At 36.0% G+C, this 25,189-nt stretch overlaps 1 protein-coding gene across 21 annotated transcripts in view; it reads left to right on the forward strand.

Moving 5' to 3' along the window:
• The window catches only part of HDAC9 (histone deacetylase 9), an 858,791-nt gene that overhangs the window by 497,326 nt on the left and 336,276 nt on the right, over nt 1-25,189 (forward strand). For 15 of the 21 annotated variants that reach the window (XR_012498895.1, XM_074340815.1, XM_074340819.1 and 12 more), the window contains 5 exons: nt 1,648-1,776; nt 5,952-6,067; nt 15,619-15,741; nt 18,556-18,766; nt 19,211-19,428. Coding sequence is in view for 20 of the 21 variants with exons in the window: in XM_074340815.1 (XP_074196916.1) it covers nt 1,648-1,776; nt 5,952-6,067; nt 15,619-15,741; nt 18,556-18,766; nt 19,211-19,428 (797 nt within the window). In the remaining variant the exon portion in view is untranslated. The remainder of the gene's footprint in view (nt 1-1,647; nt 1,777-5,951; nt 6,068-15,618; nt 15,742-18,555; nt 18,767-19,210; nt 19,429-25,189) is intronic. The other 6 variants (XM_019727304.2, XM_019727276.2, XM_074340816.1 and 3 more) reach the window with 1 other exon arrangement.

Below are 25,189 nucleotides of genomic sequence, written 5' to 3' on the forward strand. Positions count from 1 at the left end.
TGTTTTTCATCCTAATGTCTGCCCACCCCCTCACCCCCCATTTCCTACTTCTACAGTATTTTTAGGACTCCATTTTTACTTTTCGTTGTTTTCAAGCACAAAATCAGTTGTACAACATGGAAAAATTAATTTGTTTTATTTTCTGTAATTGGATATTTCTTTCAAATTCCTATTGACCCTTCCAGTTCCAAGAAAACCTAGAATGCAAGCTTTCTCAGTCCAAGGTAAAGCTGAAGGCAAGGGGAAAAGAAAAGAAAAAGAACAAACAAAAGGATAGATATTTGATCTCTAAGAACAAAATAAATAAATAGATGAATAAATACATTTTTTAAGTTCTACTTTTGATACTTTTTGTAATCTGACATAATGTAAAACTCGTTCAAAGAAAGCGTTTTCACTGATCAAAATTTCTAGCTACCGTATATCATTATGTGACATAGATGATTAATAATGCTTTGAAAAAAACAATTTTATAATTGTTATGGTGTTCATACATAAGGTAGAGGAGCAATATTTTCATTATTTAGAAGACTAGACTTGAACTAGACTACCTGGGTACGGATCCTGACTTCATCCCTTTTGATTTATATGACCTTGGGCAAGTTACTTACCCTCTCTCTGTGTTTTGGTTCCCTCATTGATATAATCAGGGTATAAATAGAATCTATCCCACATATTTTTTTATGGCTAAACAATTTAATATTGACAAAGTGCATAGAACAGTAGTGGCACATAGCAATCACTATATAAAGGTTAGCTATCATCAGAAACATCCTTTCCATAATCATTATCATCACCACCACCACCACCATCATTGCTATTGATATCTACTACAAAGAAACTCAGTCCAGTGTTTCCATTCTTCTACAGTGCAATTACTTAAAAATCTAATAAATAATGGCTAATTATAGAGCATCAGTATTTAGAATAGTTTAACCAAAGAAATAACAACACATGTGTGAATAATACACATTTGATTTTTTGGAACATACGACCTAACTCAGAACTTTCAATTCTAAGTCTTGGCCACCCTTCCTTTCTAGTTGATTGCACACTCAGTGTATAGAAAGGTTTATTTATAATGATTCTATTTGGTTTGCTGTTATTATGCTGAGTATATTTTCTCAGGACCTCAGGTTAGAAACTACTGACAAATATTCCAGAAATCATAATTAAGACATAAATTATATGCTATCAGGGTGTCTTCTTACTACCATAAGTCAGGCCAGAGTCTCTAAAATTCACATTAGGGTACTGTTTTTGTGGTTGTTGGGTTTCACCTTTGAAAGAATTAAATGGACTGACAATGAAGTTTAATAAATCCACTCTGACCCAAACATATTTAGTGATTAAACTTCCCATTAACAATCCCAATTCTGCTAGATAAAATAAGTAGAAACCTTATATTTTTACTTCTTTTTCACTTTACATTTAGAGAAGTAGAAAAGCATTTCAAACATTTTTATAAAAATAATGACTATATTTGTCTGTTTAATTAATTTAGAGTTAATGCCTTATTTACATGCTTGAGGTTTTCATTTGAAATGAGAAGGGACCAAGAAAAGTGTGAGCCATTTTTTTTTATACACAGGAGCAATTGGCTCTCTATTTTTAATTTTTATCTATTTTCTTTGTCTCAATCCCCAGCCTCTGAGCCCAACTTGAAGGTGCGGTCCAGGTTAAAACAGAAAGTGGCAGAGAGGAGAAGCAGCCCCTTACTCAGGCGGAAGGATGGAAATGTCACTTCATTCAAGAAGCGAATGTTTGAGGTGACAGGTAATTGAGGACTGGGCAGCCAACACTGAAAAATCCTGGTAGTCGGAATGCAAAAAAAATAGTTTAGAATAAATATGCCTATTGCATATTAAAAGTTCTTTTGAGGAGACACATTTCTTGAGCAGAAATGATATTGAAAACTCACAAGTAGTTCAGTAAACTCTGCCATGCATTCACCCACTGTATTAAACAGGAAATGAATGAAAAACAGAACTGTGTCAATCTAGGCATAACTAGGGAATGCCAAAGCTCATCTTAATCTTTTCAGAAACAGGCAGTCCATTTTGGGAATGCCAACCAGGAAAATATAACTTTTAATGAAATTTGATGAGAAATGAGCAGAGGGAGGTCCAAGAAGAACACTTCCCCCATACTCAGACATGAATGCACAAAATACATCTGGGAAAATTAAACTACATGGAACAGCAAAACCTTGACTTTTCAACAAATTTACAGAACTCATAAATGACTTTATGTGTTTACTAGTGAACTGGGACTTATGGCAGGAGGGGGATATATTGCCTTTTATGAAGGGAAAGAATCTGTCATTTTCACTAGTCTCAAATGGAAGAGTTCTTATTTTTTTTAGCTGCCAGGTTAGTAGTGGGGTGAACAGGTTAGGAAATTCAACCTGATGTCTTACAAAGCCCCCTAGTCCCAGTTGTACCTGGTGTGAAATTAGAGAAGACCTAGGGATACAAGAACTTAAAAAGCTAGTCAAAACAATACCGACTACTGTTTATTGAGTACCTACTTAGAACGATGCATTGTAGCTGGTCATTTCCTTGGATTGCTTCGATAAAGAAATGGTAATCTGCAAACATTTTTCTCCATTCTCAAAGAAAGTTGTGCTTATACCAGTGTAGTCATTTGATACATAATTTCTCCAACATGAGATCTTATCCTTAGCAGATTTTAAAACATTATTTGTTTTCTCTATCTCATTTGACATGATAGTATCTGGTTTAGGGAGACAATATGGGGACAACTGTGGAGGCAGAGGTAGAGAAGTATAGAACAGTCATGCAACTTATTAGTTTGACAGGTTATTTAGGAACAAAAAACGTTTACTATCCTATGCAACTCTGACAGATTAGTGTGTTTATCTGAAAAAAAGTATTAGTGGGAAAATTAGTATTTTTCCTTGAAGGATAAGAAATATTAAATAAATAAACACAAATTATTTTCTTAGAGTTTGTATTTATTTTCCAGTATCAAATATCACTAATTTAGGTCAAATAAATTCTAAATTTAGAGTTAAGACTTTTTTACCCCAAGAAACATGTTTGTATTTAAGTAAAAATTTTAAGTAATTTTTCATAATAGAGGTCCCTGGTGGGTGTGGAGAGTTGGGGAGTGAATCTGTTTTAATGAATGTAAAGAATAATGAACATACCAAATGTCTAACATAAATAGATATAGTTGATTTTTTTAAATTGGAGAAAGTAGGCCCTCTCATAACAGAAAATAGAAAACCATATGCAGTGCTTTGTTTTTGCTTTAGAATCTTATTATCTAAAGTCATATTTTATTTATCCCAATGTTCTCTTTTATTTTCCTATTAATGTCTTTTCTTGAACATTTTCTCCACAATCACTCTTTCTTTCTTACTAAATTGCAGTGAAATTTAGCTCAATACATATCTTAGCAATGATTCTCATTTTTAAAGGTTATAATTTGCTAGAGTTTTACTCAAGTTTCTTTGCTTTTGAAATATCATGTTTTCCTCTTCCTAATTTTGTGAGGTAATGACTCCCCTTGTCATCTGAGGAAATAATGCATATTCAAAGAAAGGCTTGCATTTTTATTAGACACACATTTCTGGTCAATGAGCTGGGACTTGTGAGGCTTTGGTAGATATTTTTAACTGGTTCATTGCACTTATTCTAAATGTCTTTAGAGGATCTAAACTACTGGACACACAGCTGTCTTCACCTGCACTCCTCGTCGTTTCTTTGCCAGCTCTCATGTAATTTGGATGAGCTCTGGATCTTAATACTGATTATTTTTGCAGTCTAGTCAGACACCACCATTGCATTTTAGCAGTTCAATTGCTATTGCTTTTCTCTCACCTCGATATCTCTCTTCCCCATTTTCACAGGTTCAATGTCTGCTTTTTTCGAATTTGCTTTTTCTCAAATCCACGCCACCTCTCTCCTCCTAACAGTTGACATGGAAACCACTTGCCTGCCATCTTTCTCATTTTCAAATTCAGAAGTTTTCTGCTGTTCTCCCCACCAAAGCCATGTTATTTGAAAATTCTAAGCCTTGGCCTGTCCCTCTAGCTGCTGTGCCTTCTCTACCGCTCTCCCCTCTCCACTGCCCCCAAATTTAACAACTACTTTTATTCAAGCCCCAGTTGCAGTATCATTTCTTTTCTGAGATTTTGTTCAGAGTTTCCAGAAAATCAGTTGCTACTTCTCCTTCCAGACGCTTTCCAGTGTGATATTGAAGATTTCTGTTATGGTAGTTACAGAATTCTAGTGCTCATACGGTGATTTCTACATAAGGAAATATTTCTGTCTGAGTACCACATAAATTATATAAATAATATGACTTTAAATGAACAAGACAGAATGTTTAAAACAATGTTTGTTTGTTTGTTTTGTTTTGTGTTTTAAGGTAGGATATGGAAATAAGACATTGATGGGAAATCAGTAGTTAGTCATACAAGAAAGACAAGCATTAGGAGCCAGGCAGGGGAAAGAAGCTCTTAGGAGAATTTTTTTTTTTTTTTTTTTTTAAATGTGCACTTCCTTCGTTAAGCAAAAAGTAATGAAGAAAGAGGCAAAGGTAAAAAGCAGATTAATCAAAATGTATGCAAGATCTATAAACAGAAAGGTAGTGAGCAAGATGTTTTTAAGAATTTTATGATACCAATGACTTGATGAAATCCTGCAGCAAGTAGGTGGCAGGATCAAAATTCTGTCACCAATCTCATGTTCTTCCCATTGGCATGGCACTTCTGAGTAGAGAAATATTTATAATAGAAAGTTGGAAGTTATAAGTGTTCCAAGGGAGTGCAAGCAAATATTGCCTGGAAATTGGAAATTCCCATACACTGGGAAACAGACGATACGTGAGCCAGGCTTTGAGCTGAGAAGTTGGACTGGACTTGCAATGAAATAGGTGGAGGAAAAAGTGGATAAAAAAGCATAAAATGGGAAAGTGGCACTTATGAAGAGTACGTGATTTAAATTTGAGTGTGCAGCACAGAAAGGACCGTAGTAAGAAAGCATGTTATGCTCCATTTTGAAGCAGAGGAATGGAACCAAACTATTGTAAAATGGAGTGCTAATATTAGGGGGCCCTAAAATGGAGTCTGGAGGGCAATAGGGAAGTCATACTTACACACATATGTACCCAGGTGAGGTTTGGACTTTTGGACTTATGTGTTGCCCTAGAAGTACATCCTGGGACTTGCTCCTCTCCCTCTTACCTCAGAGTTTCATCACCTGGACCTAACCAGATCTTTTTGAACCAGTCATCCACACCCTGTTAGTTGCCAAAGGGAAACATTTCTTTTGTTCCAGTTGGTGGTTTTTGCCTTTATAAGCTCCAGCTGTTTTTGTCTTCCCTGGAGCACAGTTCAAGTCTTCCCGTGAGTCTGTGTCTCTCAGATTCAAATTTTTTAGATCCCAAATAAACTTTGAAACTGTCCATCTTAGAAGTAGATGAGAGATAATGTAAAGAAAAATATGAAATTACCTAGTTAGTAACTGACTAGATTTGGGATAAAGAAGGAAGTGAGAATAACTCGAAGGGTAGTAATAAACCAAGACAAACAGGGCACATTTAATATTGGAATACATTGAAACTGATGCATATATAAAGAGAGATTAAAAATATCCAGCATTCCAAAGGGATTCAGGCTGGAATTTATGAGAGGTATAGGACAGAAATATAACTTTCATGAGAGTATTCTACCTAAAAATGATACTTGATGTCACAATATTGAATGATTTGGAGAAGGGAAAGATAAAAAGGATGAGACCACAAAGGTGAAATGTTTCCAAAATTTTCACAGTTCTTTTTATTTAGTGAAACAGTACTTGTCATTTATTCAGTTAGGGAGTAAAAACAGTATCCAATGCTATATGTTACTTAGAGTGTTAACTAACGTTCACCTTTGTATGTTTTTTATGAATATATTTGTACTTCACAATGTTTTTCAGAATCCTCAGTCAGCAGCAGTTCTCCGGGGTCTGGTCCAAGTTCACCAAACAATGGGCCAACGGGAAATGTTACTGAAAATGAGACTTCGGTTTTGCCACCTACTCCTCATGCTGAGGTAAGACGCTTAATGTTTTGATTCTTTTAAAAAATCATATCCTCCTCCATTAATACCCTAAAACAACTGAATTGAAGTTTAAAGCCACCTGTTCTTAGTTAATTTTCTTATAGATTTATAGTGGTGGAACTGACTAGACTTGATTTTATTTACAAAGTTTGGATGAGTTTGACTGACAGAAATATTTTCTGTACCTTATGCCACAGTCTAGTCTATGTCTCTGTATTCTCTCTCTCTCTCTCTCTCTCTCTCTCTCTCTCTCTCTCTCTCTCTCTCTCTCTCTCTCCCTCCCTCCCTCCCTTTTTCTCTCTCTCCTTCCATCCCTCTTTCCCTTCCTCCCTCTCATACACACATGGCACATTTATAATCAATTATAAATTATACAACTATCAGGCTAAAATAAAATAGATGACAGAAACCCAGATCTCCCTGATGAGCCAGTAAGTCACTTTTGCTCTGAGGACATTTGTTTACTTGAACTTTGAGTATTGGCTCTCAGGGCCTCACAAAACTCAGGGCCTCACAAAACTCAGGAGACAGAAACCAAAGCCCAGTACTGACCAAGGAGGATACGCTAATAAGGAACCCTCCACACGTTAAACAGGAATCCCAAAGGCCCATATCTATGCTACATTGGTGAATCACCCCCACCCCCAGAGATGTCTTGATGAGGACCAAAGCAGGGCAGAATCTCTCCCTGACAAGTTATAACCAGAAGCTATTCCTTGCATGGGTTGTAGCCCAAACTTACATAACCTCAAACTGTTAATTTGGTTTAAAGTGTCCCAGATTTGAAGTTCCCCTACAGCTCTGGAAAAAGCAAATATAAATTCCATGTAGGGGGATATACCTTCAGTCTAGATTTAAATGTTTTCCCTCAATTTTCCAAGGAAAATGAGCAAAATAGATACATGTTCTCTTGCTTAAAATCGTCTTTCAACTATTAGAAGAGTAATGATTCAGGCCTCTACATTAACTCCAGGTTCTTCATGTACTTCCTGTTTCTTACCATACTTCGTCCCTCTTTGTGTTTTTCATTATCCTTTCTAAAACATGATACCTGATGGAATAAATACTTCACATTTATCTGTGTCTGTAGACGTAAGCAGGATTCTTGGATTATTGGTTATAGGCATTGTATTTCTGTTAGTGCAATTATATCTCCACATTGGTCAGTTTTCTGCAACCCTTTAGTCAATTTCTAGGAAAAGAACAACTTTAGATTTCCATTTCTTCTCAGTTTGAAGAATGTGATTCTCAGTAATAGCAGAAACACTAAAGGATCTGGGTTATAAATTGACCCTGGATGAATTTTATATACTTGGAAAATGAAAATAACACACTAAACTACATTCAACAGCATGTATAATTCTTAGAAATTCATTGTTAGTGCAAAAAGGTGCAGAAGACCACTTTATGGCATGATAGTATTTTATACGTTCAGAAACAGCAGCACAGTATTTTGATCGGGAAAACATATGTAGTGAAAGTATATTTTTAAAAGGCAAGGGAGTGAATACAAAATTTAGCATGGTGGTTATCTCTCAGGAGGGAGGAAAAGGGGTGGTGACATGGTTTGTTACTAAAAAAGAAGTTATATATATATATATATTCGTTCATTATAAATACATATATATGCATACAGTACTTAGTACAACCTTTGTAAGATTGGAAATAAATGGAAAAGGAGAGATTTTCTCTTCACTTTAAGCATTTTATGACCTGTTAAATTAAATTCAGTGTCGCAGATTGTGACTTTAAAGACCCAACTTGTACAGTGGAGAATATAAAGTAAAGGAATTGGCTTATATTGTTTCAATCTGTTTTATATTCCTAAGAGCTTTACTATCACAAATATCTGTTTAGATGCCCTAGCTTTTTAGTTAATTGTTGAGCATATTCTGTCACTACAAACCTTTCCTTTCACCCAATCATTAAAAAAAAGAAAACAGAAGGAAATGTGATTTAATGGAGTTTGAAAGAGTAGAGGTATTTCTTCAGGTCAGTGACAGGACGTTCACCTCCGAAGCTGGAAAGACTAGTTCAAAAGCAAGCAGTGACTTAGCTCATAATGAATTAATTGTGTGCCTGAACTATGATCCAAAAGGCCAGGTGGGCAGACCTTTATGCACTGATGGGTAGCCTCTCTGTGGCCCAGAACAAAAAATTCAACCCTGATGGCTAACATGTGGTTTTCTGCTGTACTGCAGTTACAGAGGTCTCTAGTGTAATTCATACTGGAGAGGTAAGGAGACAGCAGAAGTCAGACTGAAACTGACAGCAAATTAACATCCTAGCTTTGTAACACTAAATGCTTCCACTTACACTAGCGAAAAGAGGAAAAAACTATTTTCAATTCTTGATTAACAGTCATTTTGAATTTAGTATGATTTTTACAGACATCTTCTAAAGATTAATCATTGCATGTGATTTCATATCAAACAATATTTTGGGGGTTATTACTACATTCTTAACTACACTTTCGAACACCAAGTTGGTTGCATCCTTCACCTTTTACAAAATAGGCTTATTTTACTATCTTTATTTCACTAGCATAGGTAAGTTTTCATTTTAAAATAGTATAACAGTGGACATTTGAATTCTGTGACTTGGAAGTAGAAAAGCATGTCACCTAATTATTCCAGAGTCCACGTAAATGAATGAGATTCTACTCCCCTCCAAATGGGAAATAGGAAAGTAAGGCTGGATTTCAGGCTGATATAGAGGTGCAGGCAAAAAGAAAATATTCTATTTGTGATTCACATGCCCTGCATAATTTAGATAAAGACTAAGACATAAGTAGCAGGAGAAGTCACTCATAAGTTCAGGATAAGGGAACAGCACAGCGAATTCTACTGTATGGGTCTTGCGTTCAGAAGGCTCCCCAGGAACCTGGATCCAAAACCAACTGCTTTGTCGTCATTGGTTAAGTCATTAAACTTGGCCTGAACCTCAGATTCCTTATCTAGTGAAAGGTAGTAATAATTACCCCCTCCCCCGACAGCTTTGTTGTGAGGAATCAGTGTTTGTAAGGCAGGTGGTAAATTGAAAGCACAAAGCAAATTCATTTTTGTTGTTAGCAATATTGACTCCTAACAGGGAAAACTCATTAGCGTGTTTGTCTGCAAGACAGCACATCTCATGTGAGAGTCAGTCTCCAGGGTTTCTAACCACTTCTGTTCCATTTCTTCTATGTCTTACGTCTGTGTTCAGTCCTGAACTCAGATTGTTGGAGCTACTTGCTTTAACTCCTTTGTAAACTTGGTTGGTGAGCTGAAACCTCAGGAGTTTCTATTTCCAACTCCAGTCAGAGATGTCTTTACCTATCCAGTTAATCTGTTGTTAATACTGTGGGCTTGTGGGTTCAAATATGTTTCCATGAATATCAACACCATTATTTTAGATGTGGTAGATTTATTTGATAGCTATTTTAACAGTAGCCAAGCAGCTGGTTTATTTCTAGTTGAACATTAGTGGCTGGCTCTGCTGTGCTATTTTTTAAAATAATTTTTCCAGCAGATACAAACAATTTTTTAAAAAGGATTCTAATCATAAGTTTCGGTACTCTAAAATCATCTGAAATGTCACTTGTTTTTCCCCAGTCTCACATGACTCATCTACCTATTGTTTCATAATAGTTGTGACATTTGTTGTAAATGCTATGCTCCCTTCTGAGTGGGTGTATGGCTGTGGTTTTAGATGGCAGCAAATAAAAATGCTTTCCCCAGCCTGGGGGAAAGGGAGGTTGCTATAATCAAAGAATCATTTACTAGGAATAATATGAGTCAGTATAGTAAAGCAAGATCTTTAACAAAACATCAGGGCCTTTTAAATGCAAAGGAAGCCTTGTCGCATAATTTTTGTCTCCAAATCATTTTATAGTAATACATTCTTGGGTGTCCGGGAAAAAATAAAAACAACAGACTTTTACTGCCTAAAAAATGTCTTCATCACATGGCGATTTTAATTTTCTATCTGCTGTCTGAACGGAGAGTAGAAAATAAATACTACCTTGAAAAATAGAACTAAAGCCCTAGGCAAACATTAAAAGATTAAGAGATTTGTTTGGTTTTAATGTGGCTCTCTTCTTTTTAGATAGTCTCGATTTGGGGATTGGGACCTTTTAAAGCCAAAGCAGACTGAGGTTTACAAGCACATGTTCTGGGATGCTGTTCCGATACACACAATCATTACCTGATGGAGCTAGTCAGAGATGCTTCAGTCTTAGGCTGAAGGATCTGATGTCCAAGGAAGGTAGGCAGCTGCCCAGAGTTAAAGCCAGTGAGTAGAGCTCAGATGTAAAACGTTTCGTCTGCACTTCTTTTCACTAGTTCAGACAGCTTTTCACCAAAACTCCGTAGATTCCTATGTTCCTTTTCTAATGCTCATACATACTGTAGGTAATTTTGAACATGCAATAAACTGACAATTCTGCACCCACTTTTTCTGTGAGCTTCTTTAAAAGTATGTGATTATTTACATAACTAGTATTGACAAGGGTCCTTTGTCATCTAAAGAAAAAAGGTATCTCCCTCCCTCCTTCCCTCCCTTCCTCTCTTTTTCCCTCCTTCCGTTCCTTTCTTCTTTCCTTCTTTCCTTGATCTTTTCCTCTGTATCTTTTATCCCCACTTCTGTTTTCCTTGCCCCCATAAGCAGTCATTTTCTCCTGTATTTTTGTTAGCATGGGTTCTTACATTGTATGTGTCTTTTGCTTTGTGCCCATGAATTTTATCAATCTCATTCCATTTCTTATTTTATCACTAAGTATAAGTTTTTAAATCTAGTCATGTCATTACGGGTGCAATACCTAATAGTTTGCTTTTAATCACCGGAACAGTCCATCGTGGGCACTGTTCCATTTTACCTATCCATTTTCCAGCTGATGACTCAGTGGCCTCCAGTTCTTACTAACCACCAAAAAGTCTTTAATATACAGAGGGTGCCAAAAAAATGTATACACATGTTAAGAAAGGCAAACTGTATTAAAATTGTAATACTCAATATATACTGATAGCAAAAGATGAATACAAGTCATGTTTGATTCCTGCAATTACAAGAGGTGCTCAAAGTGGTTACCATCAGTGTCCAGACACTTCTGACTACGGCGAACTACTGATTGAGCAACACTGACCAAAATGTCCACTTGTATACATTTTTTGGCACCCCCAGTATACCCATGGACATCACCCCATAAGCTTAGGAAGAGAATTTCTTGAAGACATAATGCCCAGCAGAAGAATCACTGGGTCATGGTATTGTGGGCGAGGGCCAAACGTTCCACTACCCTCAAAGTTCTTCTTGCTGATCAAAAAATCAAATAGACATGAGACAGATTAATAAGAGAAATTAACCAAATTTAGTACATATATATATATATGGAAACCTCACATACATGAGAGCATCAGAGACCCCACATTCATGAGAAGTTCAGAGATCGGAAGGGTGATGAGATATATAAAACATCCGGAGCTAGGGATGAGGTCATGCACCTTGGGGGCTTCAAAGGTTCCCTGCAGGATGGTAAGAAGAGCAGATGCTTAGTAAGTAGAAGTTTGCCCTGCCCTATAGATAGGTCAAAAGAGGTTATCTCTGATAATCTCTTATTACAGGCAGGGCCCCTAATTCAAGTTCTAGGTTAGTTAAGGGAGAGACAGAAGTTTCTCTTGAGCTTTCAGCTAAAGTTGCCTTTAGCTCAAAACAATCTGCATACCAGAGAGGCACATCTTGGGATGACTTGTTCTGAACCCCCACAGTGTATAGTGTAATTATTTTGGTTTATAACGCTCAGTTGTTCACCAGTATTACTATACCAGTCTACAGTCCCACCAGCAATGTGTGATAGTTTTTACCTTTTTTAAAATCTCTGTAACATTTGACATTGCCATTTTTTCTAATTTTTGCCAGTGTCTATTGTATAAGACATTCTGAATCTTTTGATTGCTACTAATAACTCCCTGATTTCAGTGGCAAAATAAATAGCTCTATTGAGAGACATATAATTTTTCAGTTTATGTGTATTTTATTCATTGAATTGCTCATATTATCCATAAGAATGGCTTCCAATTGCTGTGATGGTGAGAAATATAATTAAATTTGAAGGCCATTATTAAAACATGTGTTTGTCTCCTCTGCTGCAACATCTGGCTCAGTCATATCCCTCTTCCCAACATCATGCTCTTTCTGGTGAAATACTAGCTACGCATCAAAGCATGGTTTAAAACTGACACCCTCCTCTGTGCCACTGATGTGTTTTAACCCTGCTCTAATTATAGTAATGATTACAGGTCACTAGTTCTCTACTTTTCTGTGTACCTGAATTGCATGTTGAACTCGTGTAGTTTAGGACATGTTTGTACACCTACCACCCAATATCACACTGTTAATCTAACTTAATTTATTGTTTGGTGAATATTAAGTGATATCCATTTATACATTTAATATTTCCATTTCATCTTATGACAGCAATAGTTTCTGGTTCTGAAAATTTTCAAATTAAAACCATCTTCCCCATGTTCTAAGATGTGAAATGCTGGCGTCTTAGCATAGCACTGATTTAAAGTCTGGATCAGTTTTAAAACTGCGTTCTGCAGAAATCCTGGTTTTTCAGGAAATACCTGTGAGCTCACACAATGCCAAGGTGGCGTCACCGTCCAGCCTCGCAAGAATACTGGTCCGGATCTTCCATTGTCTGAGTGAAATGGTACTACTAGCTCTCACCACCTGTTTTTCTGGTTTTCCACTGTGCCTGCATTCTTTTAAGCAACATAGAATACAGGCCCAGGTTCTTATTAAGACACATTAACCTGAAGCTGATAGACTGCTCCCATCAAAAAGCGAAATTGAAGAAAATTTGATGTAAAGAAGGTAGTTTGGGGAAAACGTTTTTGTTTTTAGGTGTGTTATTTGCAATAATAGCCATTGGAAGTCTACATAAATGCTGTGCCAGTTTATCTGTAATCAACGGGAATAAACTAAGTAACATCCTAGTCACTGACGTTCTAATTGGATACTATACCAGTTGGCCTCTGTGGGGAGAACCAACTATACCTAGTGAACGAGGGGGACTCAGGACTTCCCTTGCTTCCTTTGGAGTTGACTCCATGACTTAAAGGTCCTCGTGTCTACTGTCACCAGGACTTTTGCTTTTCTTCAGGTCAGCGGACTCCCAGTTGCACACTTTTATTCTTCTCCATAAGCTTCAGGGCCTGATTTTGCTGCTTCTCCTTCTAAAGCTTCCCCCTTGTCCACACTTTTTTATGGTTCCCTTCTCCTTCAATAATAGCTGCAGAGTGGTGGTGCATAGCTTCTGCAGCAGTGCCTGACAGCAAATCATATAACCTTGATCTGTTTAAAAGTGTTATTGTGGATCCCATTGGGAACTAGAACTGGAGAAATCACTAAGTTTCTTCATAACATGAGCATAACGATAGCTGGAGATTATCTATGAGGAATAGGTTTCTGTCCAAAAAAATCTCTGACGCAGATCCTGGCACATGGTAGGTGCTAGAAATCAACACACTGTCATAGGAAATGGAGCCACTCAATTTTGATATGAAACTACAGGGGTCTGAAATCCCATAGTAAGAGTATTTCCAAATCCCTTCACTGTGATCAAAGCCTGTGCGAGTAGCCAGTGTGTTTCTGCCATCATTACATCTGAGAAGAAACGTTGTTCTTACTGGAGTGTAGGTTTGCTTCCCGTGATGCAGTAGGAGGACATCACAGAAGTTCTGTCTGGGAAACAAAGATAACCTCTTTTGTGAGGTCTGCGGTAACTTTTGCCGTCATTCCCACCGTGCTGTGAGAAGCAGACACAACCTTGAATGAATATTATACATAGTTTAAAGTGCATATTTCCCACATTTGTTTCTCTTCATCTTTGAAACAGAGAAGTGAATGAAATATCCCTTTATTATAAATTATCACTTGCTGCCAGTAAGCTAGTTAAAATATTTTTTTATTTCCTCATACATTCTTTTCTTGTTCAGATATGTATTCCATACTTAAAATTGGGAACCAGATGTTGAAAGTATATTAGTGTAAGCAAAGCAGTAGTTTATCTTTTTAATTAGAGCAAATATGCAACTGTTGGGGATAAACCCTAAAATAAAATTGCAATCTCACCCATTGTAATGATAAAATCCTTTCTAACAATCTTCATGATATGGTGTTTTAGACAACTTTGTAAAGGGTTGCATGTAACCTCAACATAATGTTAAAAATTTCAGTATAACTCTTGATTTTCATGCACAAATATCCAACTTGTTCTTTTGAGAAAAAACAAAAGCTGAGTTAGCTTGGAATTCCAAGTTTCAATGACAAAAATCCACATTAACCTTCTGCTTTTATTATGGTAAGACTGTGACTCATCTCCAAACAAACGTATGATTGAGGTGATGTTTTGGAATAACATCCTGTGTTTTGGTGGCGCATCACTCTTCAGTGACATTCTGAGCTGGCATTGTATTAGCACATGATATTTTCCCCAGTTAATTGATATCCCAGGTTTGTCCAGGGGAAAATCTACAGCTCCCCCAAACATGCTTGACAAGTTATTATATTTACTTTAGTCAAAGCCCGTGTGTGCAATATCCCTCTTGGAGGTGGTCTATTATTGGAGTCCCATATGCTTTTTGTTTGGGAAGAAAGCAGTCACTGTGTCATACTGTTACATGGAGTATTCTTTTTCAGGGATGTTGTTCCCTTGGGAACCATATCAGGCCAGAGTTCCTTAGTCTAATAAGACCTTTGTAACTCTTATTGTATAAGAGTTCTGGGAGGGAAGCAAGAATTAAACAGAAAATGTAATTCAAGCAACCCTATTAGGCCACATGTGGGAAAACATGACTCTTAGTATTGGATTTAAAAAAAGGTATTTGTTGTAAAAAGCACTGTGATACCAAAATGTTCCAGGTATTTCAGTGTAAATGAAGGCTATTGTGGCACAGGGAGCTCATAACATGTTAACATTTACTTCAGTTTCTGAATATGAATGACCTTAAAAAAACACAGAGTTGTCTATTTATAGTTTATATTTAAAAAGGTATTGTTTATTATAGAAATCCTATGTGGTGATATTTAATCTAGGATTTCTTTGCATGAGTTTTCTCATCAGTAAAATGATGTTTAACCCATATGAAGATAATGATGACAACAGCAGTATAAGCATATTTATCTCTCAGTAATACAAAATAGTATATATACTCACAAGAATTAATCAATTTACTTTACTAATTGATGACAAACACACTGAGTTTGGTCCATAAAGCTAGAAATTTAAAAATGAATTTTGCAAAATGAACGTAGAAGCCCTGTCTTCAGATTGTATACTTATGTCTAATGAAGAAAATTTTAATTTAACTTTTACATATACTATTTGGATGCAGAAATTATAAAATAATTAAAATACCTAAAAATATTTTGACTAATTATTATCTTATAAAACCTATTGTCTGAAATATGAGCATTTTACAGAAAATTTGTGATATTGTAATATTTGGAGACTGCCCTTTCATTTTTTTTCTTTTTCTTTTTTTTTTTTCTTCTTACAGCAAATGGTCTCACAGCAACGCATTCTAATTCACGAAGATTCCATGAACCTGCTAAGTCTGTATACCTCTCCCTCTTTACCCAATATAACTTTGGGACTTCCAGCAGTGCCAGCCCAACTCAATGTAAGTCTTTATACAGCAACAGCCTAAACCAATCCAAGTGATATTTTCACAAGGGAACTCTCATTTCTGGTATATTTAGACTTCAGAGAAACTTGGTAGAGTCTGTTCTCCTTCGCTGTTTACTGGGTTGTTCAAAGATATTCAGTAAAATCCTTTCAAATTAAAGGGTTATACTGGTTCACATAATAATATATAAAAATAATAACTAACATTTATGTAATGCTTCATAGCTTGTAAAAGAGAAAGCACTTTCCAGATATATTATTTTATTAGTTCCACACAACCATCCCATGAAACAGAGATTACAGGCCATGTTTTGATAGAAGAAGAAGCTGAGAACAGGAATGTCCAAAAATCCAAGATCACTCAACCCGTAAGTAGTAACCCTGCAGCTCAACCCAGGCCAGTGCTGAGAGGTGTAGCTTCTTATCTAAAGCACAGAAGCATATGTTTATAGAATTTATTTTGTGAATGTCTTTATTTGGGGAGTTTAAGTTACTGACTCTGTGGTACTGAAGAATATGTATCTGGAAAACCTCTCTAAGAACAATACTAAACTCTTCCCAGGAGATTCAAAGTGAATGAATTACTTTAAGAGTCCTGACAACTGAAATAGGGTCTTTTGGAGGTCATTGTCCTACTAGCAGAAGATAGCAATAATTATTTTATACATATTCCCTAAAATAATATAAATTTTAGTCATTGTAAAAGATTTGTAAGCTTTACCTAGAATAATTCATCTGTGAAATGATAGTAAATTAAATTGTACTTTATGCAAAGGTCATGTGATACATTAGGTTTAAACAGAGATTCGTCCTAACCCTTGGCACTAATTTTACCAGTCTTTAGCAGCAAGTCTTCCACTGAGTACAGCTTGTCAAATTCACATCTTTTACAATATGCCCACATCAGGAAATTATAAAGAGTTGATCATTTTGTGACTAATTTATTTTCAGAATATAAGACCTGTATATGGTACGCTAATTTATGTATAAGCATGCCTATAGTGACATTTTTACCTGAGAAATTTTATGGTTGTGTTCAATACATATTATAAAATCAATCTAAGAGGTATCTTAGTATATATTTGGTGTTTCTAACAGAGTAGAATGTTATATGATATAGTAATTTTATACCAGTGAGGAGAAAGCAAAATTTGAATGTTGTTTTATATCTGGGGATAGAAGAAGAAAGGCTTAAAAATACCAAATTCAACTATGCCCTTGAAATTACACATGAAACATTTGTAAACAATTGGTTCTAGCAAAAAGAAAATAAGGAATTAGGGATGAAACTAAACATAAATATCCATGGATGATATTTTCAAATATTCACTTATTAAAAATTATTTTTATTTTATACCATTTTTTTCCTATCTCTCCTGATGATTAGTAAATACTACCACAAAAACTTCTTATGACACATGAATAGGCATTTTATATCCACTCCTTTTCGCATGCTCTAACTCACTCCTAGCCGCTAACGCAAACATATACCACTTTTAATGTGGTCAGGGAGAATTTTTTTCTCAAAGGACCAAGTGCTAAAGCCAGACCATTTAATGTTTCGATGGTAATACAATTTGGTACTATTGGATGCATAAACCAGTGTGGTTTGGATTGAAGTTTCATTTTTCTTTACTTCCATTTTGGTGTGGATGAGGCCATCACAATTAATTTTTCAAGTTTAGCATTGCTTTGGCAAAGGGATGTCTAATATTTCATTTCCCCACTGAGTAGTGGGAAATTTTAAGGAAAAGAGGCCAGAAGAAGGAATCACTTCTAGGTTAAACATTGCATTGACTTGCTGTGTGACTAAGACAAACCATTTACCTCTTTGTCCTTTAATTTCTCCATCACTGAAAATTGCTTTGCTTCCCTGGTGCACAGTAATTTTGAAAGATGAAACATGAGTTTTGAAAAGAAACATGCCACATAATTTTGAGGTATTAGACTTCTGCTTTTGTAATACTAAAATGACCACCATTCATTAAATTCTTTGAATAGGATAATTCATTATTACTATTGATGATATAATTGTTATTGCCTTATTACTGTTATCATACTTTTCAAGTTCTTAATAGCATTTTCATTTGATCTAATTTCACTCGTAGTTTATTTTATTAAACAAAAGTATCTGGAGTGTCATTTTCAATATTTGGTGATTTGGGGATCTGTATGAATTAAGAGAAAATGCATGTTTAAATCAAATCCCTGCATATTTTATGCAACCTCTCCTTGAGTTATCCGAATAATTTTGTTTTAAAAATTAAATAGGAAACTTACAGCTCTGTGAACTTATTAGAGGACATGTAGAGAAAGGCTGGGTTGTTTCTTATGCTTAAGACTCCAAAATTCAGACCATTTTATCCTTAGCTTCTTAATCAGTATGACATAGTTGTTAGTTCAGCAATTTGAATAAATTTTACTTCTCCAGTGTACCTTTTATTTCAGCAGTATATTGAAATATTTCAGAAATGAAGTTCCCAGTTATTAAACCTAAAATTAGCATCATTTTAATGTTAAAAAATCTTTTTATTGAGTTCAGTACAATACTACCCAATAGTAGATTGTCTCCAGTGCTTCAACTCTATTTTTATATCTCCTTTGTTAATTCAGTTAGTTTAAAAGTCTTGCTGTTAATAATTTTCCATACTCAGCCATTGGTAAGATGGTTGTTTTCTTTTTTTTCTTTTTTTTTCTTTTTTTTTTTTTTGGTGAGGTGCTATGGAATAAAAATTAATCTAATAATGTACAGATGCAATGACCCACATGGATGAAAGATAATTAACATCTTTATTATTTCTTGACACAGGCTTCAAATTCGCTCAAAGACAAACAGAAGTGTGAGACCCAGACACTCAGGCAAGGAATCCCTCTGCCTGGGCAGTACGGGGGCAGCATCCCGGCGTCTTCAAGCCACCCCCATGTCGCTTTAGAGGGAAAGCCGAACAGCAGCCATCAAGCACTCCTGCAGCATTTATTATTGAAAGAACAAATGCGACAGCAAAAGCTTCTTGTGGCTGGTAATTAATAAGGGCACCGTTTGTCAGTCTTTTGGGGGGCTTTTATTTTGATAGTGATCCAATGTAATGTCTTTTTAACTCAAGACCCTCGTAAAGATTTACCATGTCATACAAGGGTTTCCCTGATACCTGGTGCTGTGGGAATGGCTATTACCCTTATTTATTCCTCTAGATCCATGGGTGCGGGGGCGGGGGGGGGTGCGGGAACCTCACCTTATTTAACCTTTATATATACCGAAGTGGACTACCAGTGAGTTGTTGGTAAGACACATGCCTATCTAATGCTTTGGCACTTCTGCCTTCACGCCATCCAACCTAGCCTTCTTCTGATGTTTACCCGGTAGAATCACTGTTTCTCATAAAATGTATCCCATATATCTGTTTTCTGTGGCTTCTTGTTAAATTAAGTGTGTGTGTGTGTGTGTGTGTGTGCATTTTTTTCAGGTGGAGTTCCCTTACATCCTCAGTCTCCCTTGGCCACAAAAGAGAGAATTTCACCTGGCATCCGAGGAACCCACAAGTTGCCCCGTCACAGACCCCTGAATCGAACCCAGTCTGCACCGTTGCCTCAGAGCACGTTGGCTCAGCTGGTCATCCAGCAGCAGCACCAACAGTTCTTGGAGAAGCAGAAGCAATACCAGCAGCAGATCCACATGAACAAAGTAAGCCCCCCAATCAAGTCACACTGTCATCACCACCTGTGTGGAAATTGGGGTTCTCTTCACTGATCTGGGTATGCAGAAGGAGCCTGGTGGTATATATCGCAGTCCAAAGGACTTTGCCATCCTAGCCCTGCTGTCAGGGTCGAGGACACCATCGTAGTGTCAGAGTTTTCACCATCATTACATTCACGGGATGTTTGTAGCCAAACTGCGATTAGAGATGAGCGAGGTCTTTTATGACTGAGCGCCTGTTTTCATACATAAGCACATACAGGCACATGTGAGCATAGCCTCATTTTTCGGGATTGCAGAAAAGGCTTACAGCAGTGTTGAATGTGGTAGATTGACATCTCAAAAAGTTTGCACAGGTGCCGGCCGATATGCCAAGGTTATAGCCAACAAGGTATTTTCAGCAACTTGGATGCAACCATGTTATATTTACTTTTTACTGTGCCCCACTCACTCCAGGGTTTAAAACAGTTTCTCAGAAACTTGTGATAATTTCTTTCCGGCAGCCTTACTGTGGCCGAAATAGGCAGCGAATGTCTGAATGTCTGTATCACACCACATCCTTAGAAGCTCTCCTGCTGAGGCAACCACAAAGAAACACTGATTACAACATAACAGTATCAGACAGACTGGTAAAGCATTTTCATTGAATATGTAAGCAAAACTCATCTGTACGGTTTTGCTGTTACCCTCTGTGAGGAGGCTTACAAAGCAGAATCTTCCCATTCCTGGAAAATGTTGAGATTCTGAGTATCAAGATTCTGTCCACTCTCCTTTGTTACTGTATCACCTACAAGTATCTTACAGAGGCATTATATTGAGAAGTGATGTCCTATTTACTTATATAAAGCTAAAAATTGGCTTAGTATTAAAATGTTTTTATTGTGACATTAACAAAGCAAAACCTCCTGGGCAAAAGTAGCCGTAGGAAATGGAATCTTTATCATGCGCTCACCTTATTGTGGGCGGGCCTAGAGTTTTTCTCTTCTCTGTGGCCTCCCCCTTACAAGGCAGAGCCATGAAGGGAGCATGGACTGAAGATCAATCTACTGAAAAGGAATTCTTTCAGCTCAGTCTTTTGATGCTCTCAAACATGATGTGTGTGGGATTGGGGCTGGTGTGGAGGGATGGCAGTGGCAACTGCCTTGCCTGCCACCTTTCTCTATACTGCAGACAATATTTCATTATATTGCAAACTCTTTATATAGCATCAGATTAATGCCTATTTTATTGCCACAGCATTTCTCTAAATTTATCAAATTATTTTCTGTCAAATCAGCCTCATCATAAGAGAGCCAAATTCCTTGTACAATGGCGTTTAATATTGTTGACTTGAATGTGAGTCTGCATATGTTTGCTGTATTATGGTAGAGTTAGGTTTGTTTTGTGGTCTCTCAGCATTGCTTAAAACTGCCAGGTATTCTTGAAAAATGTCTAGGGAGAAAAATGTATGTGGAAGGAAAAACTGGGAACCCTACTTTTTGCCTTATAACATTTTGATCTGAAATTAGGTTTGTTAGATTCTTATGAATACCTTTAAGAATATTTTGGAATATATGTTTTCTGTCCTAGAGCTGCCACTTTTTCAGTCAGATGGTATGTGAGTATCAGAATCTACATTTTAGTGTCTTTCCCCCCCCCCTTGAGATTTTGACAGGTGATGCAAATCTCAGTCACATAGAAGAAACTCAGATGAAAAGCAGGTATTTCCATTTTAACAATGAGAAAGGCAAATCTTATCAGAGACCTTCCCCCATGGGGAGCTGATTCCTTGGAATCTGTTAAAAATTCTTCCCCAAATTAGAAACAAACCTACACTTTTAGGTACATGTTTGTACAGTGGTTTGATTATTAAATCTTGTCTTAATTAGGCAAAATGAAGTCCAGAAAACTTCAAAGTACAAAGCTGATCTTTATGTATTAACCTCTCTCAGTTTGGGTGTTTAGATTACTCAAGGAAATCTCCAGTTGGCTTTTCTCCAAGTATGTATTCCATATGTTTAATCAAGATGGCATATACACATTGGGTATTCTCCAGATTTTGAAAATATTTCACCTGCCCTCAATTGTCTAAGGGAACAGAGAAGAAGCTTATTAAAGAACTATTAAACCTCTGTCCTATTCTAAAGTATTCACAATGGAACCGTCAAGAAACAAATTGCTACAGTTCACCCTTCCTTGTGAGGTGATGAAAACATTTATTTCACACTAGGTGAGGGCCATAACTTAGATTGGTCCAAGCTACCAAGTTTCTGTATAATAATATATTTATGTATACTATAGCCATTTAGAATACCCGCTAATGAGAAATAACCACAGAAACCTTGTCATTTTTTCCTGTTATCTTGGATGAACCTATATAGAATCCATTCAAACTGAAGCCAAATAGTTGGTATCATAAAAACATGGTCTCTGCTCTTGAGATAGGTACTTAAGATAGCAGGAAACATGAGCACATGAAGACATAGGTGTGCAAATGGCATATTTTAAAATATCTTTTCCTTTTATTCCCTTAACTTTTTTTGTTTTGTTTTTTTTCCCAAGGAATTTAGGGAAGCAAAAAATGGAGTGACAAGAAAGAAAAAAATCAGTAGGTTTCTCTCTAAACCTGCATCATATTAAATATAATTGTCCTTCCGATATGGAAATTTTAATGATATATTTGAATTGCTAATAATCTTTAGAAGAATTAGAAGGAAAACTATGCTTTTCAGAGCGTAGTTTATACAGTGATTTACTTATTAAAATTTGAAGACTTTCTCATATCTTGCCGTAGTTTGAATGCATTTAGCTGTCATTCATGCTTGTTTTAACTACGTATACAGTGTATAAATGTTGTTAATCATACTAAATAATTTACCTCCTTGTTGCCTGATTAACAATGACATTTACATGGGAAACTTGTGTGTTGTAGGAATTACTTGCCTCATATAATTATGGTGTAAGTACTCTATAGCTTAGCAGAAATATCCTTAGGGTGGGTTTGTATAGCGTTTGTATTATATTCACACAATGAGGCAAGCTAGATGGGTGAGTGAAAATCTTGTCAGAATAATTTAGCTCTGCTCAACGGTATGAATATTCTACTTTCACTGAAAGTGTTTTGGGAACCTTAACCATAAGAAAATCATGGCTTACAACATTTGTTCTTTTAGTTTTATGAGACATTTAAAAGATTAAGAAATGCATTAAACAATTTCTGGTGCCAATATATGGTACACTCATGCAATGATGACTTGTGAGCCTTTTAAAAAAGCCAGTAGTTTCTTTATTATAGTATCAAAAGAAGACTGTTGCTTTTGCCAATATCTTTTGGATTTTCATTGGGGGAAAAAATGGTTTCTAGAATAGAATTTTCTTCATAAATAGAAAAGAGCAAATAAAAAAGAAAGAGGGTATTGACAATTTTCGTCTGAGCCGATTTCGAGTTTAAATATTGCCCCAGATTTTCTGGTAAAATAAAACTATGATTAATGAAAACAAAATACACCACAGTCACTTGGATATTTTTTATAATTTTTGAAGTATTCTGACTACTACCTATTTAATAGAAAGGCAAATCTCTAGTCACATCATTATATGAATGAAATACAGAAATTTTCCAAAGTATCTTCAGGCATTTTTGTAGTGAGATAATTTGTCATAGATCTCTGCCCCCTGCCCAGTGACATTATCCTTTGAATTATTTCACTGTTACAATATTAATAGAATAACATTGATTCATGACTAATAGTTTCTATTTTAACTAGAATTATAACACCTTTGCTAATACCTGTGTTTTTCATATTCATTCTACCAAATCCATATGAGCAGAAATTTTAAGAAACTTCTTTCTTCATTCAGTACTTATTTGAATGAAATACAGAGTTGTGCTTGTACATATTCATTTAGCAAATCCTATTGCACTCTTACTTTGTGCCAGACACTATTGTAGGCACTAAGAAAACAACGTCCCGGTGGAGCTTGCAGTCTGGGGAGTGGGGGAGTGAAATATTCAAGTAAACAGCAATACAGTGTGTGAAATATTAGGATAGGGGACATGATGAAGGAACTTTTCTTTGAGGAAATGACTTGAGACTTGTTTAGTTACTTCTCTGGAATATCTTGTCTGTTTTATATCTTTTCTTTTGTGTCTCTTTCTCTTTCTTTTTTTTTTTCTTTCTAATATGCTCTGTGATAAATATCTTATGCATTCCTATGACTGGATATCAGCCAACACTTTTTAAAAAACCCACATAAATCATGAGATGATATCTTATATATGTCAAGGTTCACTCTAGATATAAGTATTTATTATATATTTATTACTATGATACTTAGGCATTTTGACATGAGTGCTATTTTATCATAATAAAAATATATCTAAGACAAGACCAGTAAAGGAGAGGCCAAGCAGATGTCCTGTGTTGCCCTTATTAAAACAGGTAGATATTATGTCTGACAAACAAGGAATGAATATAATTATGCTCAAATGCTGGAACAGAGCAAATGTGGAGCTTTCATTAGGTTTTAGAAGAGAATTTGACTCGTTATGTGAGTAGTATCTGTTGTATTCCTTTATTCCTTTTCTTGACATAATTTCTAACATAAATGTTACGTATTCTCCATAAGCCTTCATGATTCATACCCACTCCTTGTCCCCGGTAATCCATCCACAGCAATCCAGGAGAGTAATTCTTTCATGCCTGTGGTCACATACAAACATAGCATGTAGCGTGTGTGTGCGTGTGTGTGTGTGTGTGTGTGTGTGTGTGTGTGTATTTTTTGACTGCCTTTTTTTTTTTAACCGCAATTTTTTTCCTTATAAAGTATACCTGAAGGCAGTTCTACAATAAAGGTATTTTGTGCACTATTAATCAAAGTGTGTATTTTCCCAAGAAGATTAATTTCAAGAACAACTGTTAGATATGTACATTCCAAGAGGTTTACATTTTTCTGAGTCACACTTCATATTATTAAACAAGTAAACACTTCGTATGAGCTTTATTTTACTAAAGGTAATTCTGTCAATGGCTTACCTGTGGGAAGATTCAATTTTAAGTATAATTTGATGAGGAGTATGTACCAATCTTTGCTTTTTTTGCTGCACCTATTTCTCCTAGTGTATCTTTCCCTCCTTTTATGCACAATCCATGTTCTCAGCACCTTCTCCATAGGTACCATAGGTATAGGATCATTTAAGTAATACCAGCTCCCTCTTATATGTAGGATCTACTATGAGCTCAGATACCATGCTATTAGGTTGGTATAAAAGTAATTGTGGTTTAAAAGGTTAAAAATAATTGCAAAAACCGCAATTACTTTTGCACCAACCTAATAGCACTCTTATATTATCTCCTCAAACATAACAACTCACTGTTTGTTTGTTTTCTTAATATCAAGAAAGTCAATTTGAATGGACTCAAGTAAGTTGACAAAAGTGACAGGACCAGCAATTGACCAAGCTGGAATTCCAACATAGGATGTATGACACAAAAGCCTGTCCTTAAATTACACTCATGCTTATGATTTCAGTGTTTTTATCACTGGAGCAGGAGACAAGGGTTTCCTAATTTTATTTTTGCCAAAAAGTAGAAAACTTACAATTGAAAACAAAGCAAGCAAACAAATCTAAAAGGCAGGTCACTTTTTTTTTTTTTTTTGGTGTTGGTTGAAGAAACCAACCGGGATGAATGAAGAAATCCTTTCTCCTGACCCTTCTTCCCAACTTTCCATGCATTTACTAACTTGGAAGACTTTTTCTTTTTTTTCA

Source organism: Rhinolophus sinicus, linkage group LG09 (assembly GCF_036562045.2).
Source record: "Rhinolophus sinicus isolate RSC01 linkage group LG09, ASM3656204v1, whole genome shotgun sequence".
Taxonomy (NCBI): domain Eukaryota; kingdom Metazoa; phylum Chordata; class Mammalia; order Chiroptera; family Rhinolophidae; genus Rhinolophus; species Rhinolophus sinicus.